At 37.2% G+C, this 9,286-nt stretch overlaps 1 protein-coding gene across 1 annotated transcript in view; it reads right to left on the bottom strand.

The window, feature by feature from the left end:
* Positions 1-2,906: 2,906 nt before the first annotated feature.
* Positions 2,907-9,286, bottom strand: part of SPAG6 (sperm associated antigen 6) — a 100,109-nt gene continuing 93,729 nt past the window's right edge. The window contains exon 10 of the mRNA XM_006869909.1: positions 2,907-2,976. Coding sequence (XP_006869971.1) covers positions 2,907-2,976 — 70 coding nt within the window. The remainder of the gene's footprint in view (positions 2,977-9,286) is intronic.

The raw sequence follows: 9,286 nt of genomic DNA, 5'->3' as shown, positions 1-9,286 counted from the left end.
AATACATCGTTTGGTTTCTTGACTGCTGCATCCATGAGTGTTGATAGTTGATCCAAGAAGAATGAAATCCTTGACAACTTCAATCCTTTCTCTGTTGACAAGAATTTTTGTTTATTGGTCCAGTGGTAAGGATTTTTGTTTTCTTTACATTGAGATGCAATCCATACTGAAGGCTGTGCCCTTTGATCTTTATCAGTAAATATTTTAAGTCTTCACTTTCAGCAAGTAAGGTTGTATCATCTGCATATTGCAGGTTGTTAAAGAGTCTTCCTCCAATCCTGATGCCATGGTTTTCTTCATATAACCCAGCTTCTCAGATTATTTGCTCAGCATACAGGTTGAATACATATGATGAAAGAATACAACCCTGTCACACACCTTTCTTAATTTTAAACCATTCAGTGTTCCCATGTTCTGTTTGAACAGCTGTGTCTTGGTCCACATACAGATTCCTCATGAGCACAATTAAGTGTTCCGGAATACTCATACTTCACCATGTTGTCCATAGCTTGTTATGATCCACACAATCAAGAGCCTTTGTATAGTCAATAAATCACAGGTAAACATATTTCTGATATTCTCTGCTTTCAGCCAAGATCCATCAAACATCAGCAATGATATGCCTGATTCCACAGCCTCTTCTGAATCTGGCTTGAACCTCTGGAAGTTCTCTGTCAATGGATGCTTGCAGTCATTTCTGTATTACTTTCAGTAAAACTTTACTCACATGGGTTATCAACGATATTGTCCAATGAGTTCCACATTCCATTGGGTCACCTCTCTTAGGAACGAGCACCAATATGGATCATTTCCAGTCAGTCAGCCAGATAGTTGTCTTCCAAATATCTTGGCATAGATGAGTGAGTGCCTCCTGTGCCGCCTCACTTTCCTAAAAGATTTCAATTTTTATTCCATCAATTCCTGGTGCCTCGTTCTTTGACAGTTCCTTCAATGCACCTTGGACTTCTTCCTTATCACTGGCTCTTGATTATATGCTACCTCTTGAAACGGTTGAACATCAACCATTTCCTTTTGGTACAATGACTCTGTGTAATCCAATCCTTCCATCTTCTCTTGATGCTTTCTACATCATTCAATAATTTGTCCAGAGAATCCTTCAATAACAGAAGTTGAGGCTTGAATTTTTTCCTCAGTTCTCCCAGATTGAGAAATGTTGAGTGTGTTCTTCCTTTTTGGTTTTCCAGATCTTTGCACGTTTTGTTCTAATATTTGGGTTTATCTTCTCGAGCTGATCTTTGAAATCTTCTGTTCAGCTCTTATATCTCATTCCTTCCATTTGCTTTAGCATCTCTACACTGGAGAGCAAGTTTCAGTGTGTCTTCTGTCATCCATTTTTACCTTTTCCTTCTTTCTTTCTTTCTTTCTTTTTTTTCCTTCTTTCTTGTCTTCTTAATGACTTTTTGTTTTCTACCTGTATGATATTCTTGACGTCATCACATGACTCTTCTTTAATGTATCAAATCTGTTCTTCAGATCATCTCTAAATTCAGGTGGGATATATTCAAGGTCATATTTTGGCTCTTGTGGACTTTTCATTTTCTTCAGCTTCGGTTTGAATTTGCATATGAGCAATTGATAGTCTGTTCCACAGTCTGCCCCTAGTCTTGTTTTCTCTGATGATATGGAGCTTTTCCATCGTCTCTTTCCGCAGATATAGTCAATTTGATTTCTATGTATTCCATCTGGTGAGGTCCATGTGTATAGTCGTCTCTTATGCTGTCTAAAGAAGGTATCTGAAATGAACAAATCATTGGTTTTGCAGAATTCTATCATGTGTTCTCCAGCATCATTTCTATCACTAAGTCCATATTTTCCAACCACTGCTCCTTCCTCTTTGCTCCCAATCTTTGCATTCCAATCACCAGTAATGATCAATACATCTTGATTGCATGTTTGATCAATTTCAGATTGAAGAAGTTGATAGAATTCTTCTTTATCATCCTCACCCACACAATATCTCAGAAAAATGGAACCACAATTCTAATGTTGTTTTTATTTAAAATTTTATTTGAAATTCTACCCCACATCCATAAAGCTTCCTATATGGACATGCAAGTAAAGTCTGAGCTTGATGCTATTATTTTCAAATTCCCTAAATTCCCGAGATTATGTCTTTTGAACTTGGGGAAATTAAGCTAGGACAAGGGAAAACTGAGGACCATTTTACATTCCTACTTCTTGTTAATTCACATATGATGCTAAATTAAGAAACCTTTCAGTGAACGGTTTTCAATGAAAATGGAAAGCGTGTGCAGTAGAACTGCCCTCATGAGTAGTGAAGAACAGGTAGAGGAAGAAGAAAAGTGTACAGAAAACTTGTGGTAAAGAGTAGGGTCTTCCTATATTCTTAGGGAATCTGAACAAGTATATCCACAGATTCTATGCATTAGGTTAATGCATTTATGCAAACAACTTTAGAAAATTTCATATACCCTGTATCCTTGTCATTAGTTTCCTCTTTCAACTATTTCCCCTCTACATCCTACTGTGGAATTTACAAGGCCAATTTTGCTAAGTATATAAGGATTTGGCAATAATAGCTAAAGATTTTTTGAACATCACTTCTCATCTATCTCTCATTGAGAGAAGTGGTGGTGTGTGGGTGTGAATGTGTGTGTGTATGGTTGTGTGATTTTTTTACTAGAATAACAAATGCCTTAAAAACCTTTGGTATCTTTTAAAAAAATCTACCTTTAGAGCAAATCCTATGCATGCAATTGGTCATGAATAGCCCCTCATAAAGTTAATAATTTTTAAGGTATTGTATCAATTTAGAAAATATTATCTAAGTGTAATTCACATTGAATAAATATTTAGAAAGTGCTTCAACAACTGTTATGCATAAATGTCGAGCTGTGAATTTCGGTATGAAACCCTAACTTTGCTTAGTTAATAAGTGGTTGATAGCTGTCCACCCTCTGCAGAAGTGTATCAGAATATCCAGGGGAATAATACCTGAAAAAGAAATTTTATATTAGATACTTGTGAAAAATTCAGCCTAGAATACATGAAAGATTCAATGGAAGGTAGTTATCTTAAATAATTCTAGGAATAAAGCCTCAAATATACCCCAAATAATTATATATTAATAATGCTTAATGCATAAAATTAAATACAATAGAAGAAGAGAATGACATCTCATATTACTGGGCTAAACAAGTGGGGAAACATTTCAGGAATACAAATGTAATGGTCAAGAAGAATTCTGAGTATTTATTATCCAAGCAAGCTTGTGTGGTGCTATAGGATCAGGACTGGACTGCAAACCACAAGGTCAGCAGTTCAAACCCATCAACTGCTCCTTGGAAATCCTACACAGGGTCACTGTAAGTCGGAATTGATTCAATGGCACTTAACAACAACAACTTCAATCTAATGGCAATATTTTATTACAGAGACTTCATTTTTATGATACTGAATACCTTTCTATGAGTCCTGGTGTGGTGCTGTGGGTTAATGCACTGGACTGCAAAGTCAACTTGAACTACAAAATAGGAGGTTCAAGGTCACCAGCTGCTCCTCGGAAACCCTATACTGGGTCACTATGGGTCGGAACCAACTCAACAGCACTTACTGACTACAACAACAAGAAGTGACTTTCTCATGGGAGAAAGGTGAGACTCCTGTAAAGATTTATAACCTCTGGAACAGTTTTCCTCTGTCTTAAAAGGTTGCTGTAAGTCCGAATCGACTACACAAATAGGTAGAGCATGTAGGTGAATGATGCTGCTATACTCATCATGGTGGTGGTGGTGGCTATGTGCCAAGTCGGTTCTGGGTTTCTGAGGCTGTAAATTTTAATGGGAGCAGAATGTCTCATCTTTCTTCTGCAGAACAGCTGGTAGTTTTGAACTGTTACTCATCATAGCTAGTAGATTTTTTTCATAAGTTAGAAAACAAAGTCTATCATTATTAATCCACTTTTGCATTCTGATTCCCTTAGGGAGATTATGCTCAATCTGTTTTCCTCAGTAGTGGTGGTTGTGTGCCATGGAGTTGGTTCTGACTCATAGTGACCCTGTATAGGGTTTCTGAGGCTGTAAATCTTTATGGGAGCAGAAAGCCTCAACTTTCTATGGTGGAATGGCTGGTAATTTTGAATTGCTGACCTTGAGGTTAGCAGCCTGACTTGTAACCACTACGCTCATTAGCTATTTGCTATTGCTGCTAAGTGCCGGCGAGTCACTTCCAACTCACAGCGGCCCTGTATTGGGTTTCCAAGTAGCGACTGGTGAGTTTCAACCACCAACCTTGCAATTCAAACCGACCTTGTGATCCAGCTTATCCTGCAGCATCACACCTGAGTCACTCCGTCAGCTATGTTTACACATAAAAACAAAAATTTCCAGGAGTGTATTTCATTAAAGAACCATTTAATAAATGGTTTACAAATATCCCGTCATACAAACCTTGTAAATTTATCATTTTCATTATCTCTTGAGCATCCATAGCACTATAAATTTATATATGTAACATTTTATAAAAGACTTTGTTGTTGTTGTTAAGTGCTGTTGAAGTCAGTTCTGACTTTATAACAACCCATATAGGGCTTCCAAGGAGCAGCTGGTGGGTTTGAACCACCAACCTTGTAGTTAGTTGTCCAGTGCTTATCCTACAGGTCCACATCAGGATTCCAGTAAAGACTTAGTACAAAATTATTAAGTATATTAAGCATGATGGTATGCTTGATATGACACAAAAAAACTTTACATGCACATAAACATATCAAATCTACTTTGGCTAACATTTTAGAATACAATAAATGTATAAAAAAATCTAAGAAAGGTCCTTTAAAATTTTTCAAAACATGCAAAATAATTAAGCCTCCCCATTTTCTCCATATAAAACTTATGCAAGGGCTTTGTTTTATCCTTTGTGATTTTCACTGTACCTCAATTTTAAAGACAAAATGCATATAATTTATATTTTACTACACTTTGTTGTTGTTGTTAAGTGCCATCGAGTCGGTTCCGACCCATAGCGACCCTCCCTCCATAATTTGTCAAGTTAATGCTGTATTTTTTCAATAGAGTGCATATATTTTTAAATAGGTAAATGCATACATATGTATATAATGTCCATAAATGCATACATAAATAGCTGCTTTGAAGAATTTCTTCTCTAAAGGCCTTCTATTCTTAAAAAAAATTGTCCCTCAACAATGGCTCCTTTGAAGTATTTTTACACTGACAACTTTACAATTCTTTCACACTGTCTGAATTAGTCACAAATTTTAAAGTTGGCCTCACCTTCCTAGATCTTGCATATGTGCCAGTATCAAAATAAATATTTAATATATATATGCATGTATAAATGACATGTTGTGTTCCTCTGAGTCAGTTCTGACTCATAGTGACCCTGTATGGGGTTTCCAATAGTGGCTGGTGGGTTTGAACTGCTGACTTTATAGTCACCAGGCCAGTGCTTATCCTACAATACCACACACCAAGGCTCACAGAATATAAATTTTTATAGGAGGAGGCAATCTCATCTTTCTCTCAGAAGTATCCGGTGGGTTTGAACCTCTGACCTCGGCATTAGTAACCCAGCACATAGCCCATTATAAATTATATGGTGGTCGTGGCAGTGGCTGTGGGCCTTGGAGTCAGTTCTGACTCATAGCTACTACCCTGTACAGGCTTTCTGAGGCTATAAATCTTTATGGAAGCAGAATGCCTCATCTTTCTCCCACAGAACAGCTGGTAGTTTCGAACTGCTGACCTTGCGGTTCACAGCCCGATTCGTAACCACTATGCTATATAGGTTAAAAAAAAATACAACAAAATTTTATAAGTTTTGTTTAATATAATAGCTATTAGCCATATGTGGCTATTGAGCACTATTGAGGACTGATTTTTTTTTTTAACTGAATTTTAAAAACTGATACTCAGTTAAGTTACTGGAAAATTTTTAGCTATATATGATGCAGCTTGTGAATCTACTTTTTCAACAGTAAATTGTATAAAATCTTACAGATGAATTTCTTCTGATGAAATTTAGCATCATGAAATGTACTGCAAGTAATAAAACATATACCAGATTTCAAAACCTTAGTACTTAAGCTAGTGTTTTAAAATGTTTATGTCTATTACAAGTTGAAATTCTAATATTTTGGTTATAGGGGATTATAGATAATTTATAATAAAATTTATTTCACCTATTTCATTTACCTTTTTAAATGTAGTGACTAGATAATTTAAAATTACATATGTGGCTACCACATTACATTTATATTAGACTGTTGTTGTGAAGTGCTGTCCAGTTGGTTCTGACTCATAGCAATCCTATATAGGGTTTCTGAGGCTTTTTCTAAATCTTTGCGGGGGTACAAAGCTTCATCTTTCTCCCACGGATCCACTGGTAGGCTCAAACCACAGAACCTGGGATTTGGAGTCCAGTGGTTATTGTATGGAGCTGTGGGGTTCACCTTATATTGGATACTGTGTTGCTGTAGATTAAAAGGCCTCAACAGATCAATTAGGATCTACCAGTAATTCCTGAGGTTTAAGCAAGCTGATTTCCATGTGAATAGCCATTGACATACCCCAAGGCCTTCAGACTCACAATCTCCGGGATTCTCCACAAGGAAGGAAATATGCTCAGCATTTATCCTTATACCCACCAGCAAAATGTACGCTCAGAATTACAGAATCTCCCCTAAATTCATATAGACTTATATATCTCAGTATATAGCTCCATAAATAGATATACAAAGTTGTTCGTTAATTGTTAGAAAACCCCATTCCACCTAGATTCTACCTGATGTTAAGGAATTCAAAAGTAGTCTCTTCTCAAGAAAAGAAGAATAAATTAGGAACTCTTACACAGCAACTAAAAGCAATTTAAATCTAACCAGAATAATCTTTACTTACGTTGTTCATATTTGCAAAAATGAAATACAATCAAGTATCAATGCCTCTATATACAGGATACAAAAGGACAGGCAACTTAGACATTGGCTACCTAAAATGAGGGGGCAATAAAGCCACGAAGTGACTGACTTACAAGGTTTCAAGAGGGAGTTTAGTTTAAGAGTGTGCAGGGGAAGGTAGAGTCCCCACTGAATAGTTTTCATCTTGTCTAGATGGGTCTGCTGAAAAGAGATGGGGATAAGATTCTTATGTTTCAGTAATGAGTAATTGTTATCATGACTAATTGTGACTGACACAATTGTAAAGGTGGAAGTTTTATAACAAAAATGGAGTAGTAGTTAATTTTACTGTCCAGAAACAGGGGACTCTATGACCATCAAGGGAGAAGAGCACAAGCAGAATGTGGGACCTTATCCAGGGAAGCAGCGACACCAGAGATGGTGGCAGAGCTGAGGACATGGAGAGAGGGAACAGCTGAGGACTCTAGATTCATGGAAAGAGAGGGACTGAGAGCTGGCGGCCAGGAGGCAGACTTGCAAAATGTGTCCTTTGGTGGTGTAAATTATTATATATGGCTGAGTGTTAAAAAAAAAAAGAGCTAAAATGAATAGAGAGAAACACTGTTAACTGATGGTACATGGTGGGAATTATAATCATTGTAATGAAACAAAGTATATGATTTGTTGAATGTAAAATTAATGCATTTATCATCAAAAGCAAAAGAATAGAAAGTAATATGTGGCCAAGTGTTGCTATGTAGTTTCCCCTCATATTATTATGATGCATAATTTTATACTTTTAAAGATTTTACTTAATCTCAATAGACAGAAGAATGAAAATAAGGAAGCCTTAGAGGGTAATCATAGGTATTTACTAAGTTGGAGTCTTCCTATGTGCAAGCCCTTTGGCTAAGCCATTCATGAGCATTATCTCATTTAATTCTGACAACAATTCTATAAAGTAGGTAATTATCTTAATCTACATTTTATAAGGAAACTGGTGAAGAGGGTTTTAAGTAGTAGCCCTAAGGTCACACATATGGTAAGCAGTTGGATTGGAGATGGGAACCCAGATTTGGTGCATACCAAAGCCCTAGTTTTTAGCTATGTCTCTCAGGAAAGAACCAACAGGAACCTCCAGACAAACAACCAGAAGTGTCTTCCCTCTGGCTATCAGCTACTGCTATCCCAACCTACCTGACAATGGTCATTAAGAATTAAGTGGATTAACCTTATCCTGGACCCATGTGATGAGCTTTTGTCTCTCACTGTTTGGACAGATTGCCAGCAGGGAGTAGTCCCTGGAGAAGGACTTCAGGCTGGGAGCAGTGGAGAGTCAACTAAAAAGAAGACTCCCAAAGGGATGCACAGACATAGTGACTGCACCGCTGGGCCCAAACCTAACACTTGTGAGCAGAAGCAGGTCCAGTCAGTGTTCACTCTGTTGTGTATAGGGGTTGCGATGAGTTGGAGTTGACTCAGCAACACTTAATAACAACAAACCCATGTGGAGTTTAAGTTATATATTATGAGGATGAGTAAAAAATGATCTGCACTCAGGTTATATTAAAATGCCCATACACATCCACGGCTCATATAACAACACTGAGCATGCATGAGAAATGTTTCTGTCAAATAGACAAAAGACAGTGGATTATATGGTAAATCATTTGTAAATCAGCCATGGCTATGCTTATGGAAAAATCCGTAACAGACTTGGATTTCAAATACCCTGTGCGACAAGAACACCTAAACTTACAGATGGCACCCATTTGACCTAACCTCGATGGCTTCATAATCATAACTTGACTAGAGGAAGATAAAAAAACCATTTTTGATAAAGGACACAAGTGTAAATTGCTACAATTTGATGTACTTGACCTATACCTATGGATGTAGAAGCTCAAAATGCCAACCAAGAAGGAAGGAGTCTTCACATCAAGTATCAATGCTGTCCCCTCTGTGAACAGGGTACATAGGGACAGGCCACGTAGACATTAGCTCTATAAAATGAGGGTGCAATAAAGGCACAAAGTAACTGGCTTACAAGGTTTCAAAAGGGAGTTTAATTTATGATTGTGCAGGGGAAGGTAGAGTCCCCACTAAATAGTTTCATCTTGTCTAGATGGGTCTGATAAAAAGAGGTGGGGATAAGATTCTTATGATTCAATAGTGATTGTTATCATGACTAATTGCAACTGTCACAACTGTGGAGGTAGAAGTTTTGTAATAAAAATGGGGGAGGTGACCCAACGGAATGTGGAAATCATCGGACAATCTCTTTGATATCTCAAGAGAATAAAGTTTTGCTCAAGGTAATACAGAAATGGCTACAATCATACATTGACAGAGAACTTCCAGAGGTTCAAGCTGGATTCAGAAGAGGCCGTGGAA

This window comes from Chrysochloris asiatica, unplaced genomic scaffold (genome assembly GCF_000296735.1).
Source record: "Chrysochloris asiatica unplaced genomic scaffold, ChrAsi1.0 scaffold00137, whole genome shotgun sequence".
NCBI classification, from domain to species: Eukaryota; Metazoa; Chordata; class Mammalia; order Afrosoricida; family Chrysochloridae; genus Chrysochloris; species Chrysochloris asiatica.
Note: the sequence above shows the minus strand (reverse complement) of the source record. Positions and strands in the feature narration are given on the sequence as shown.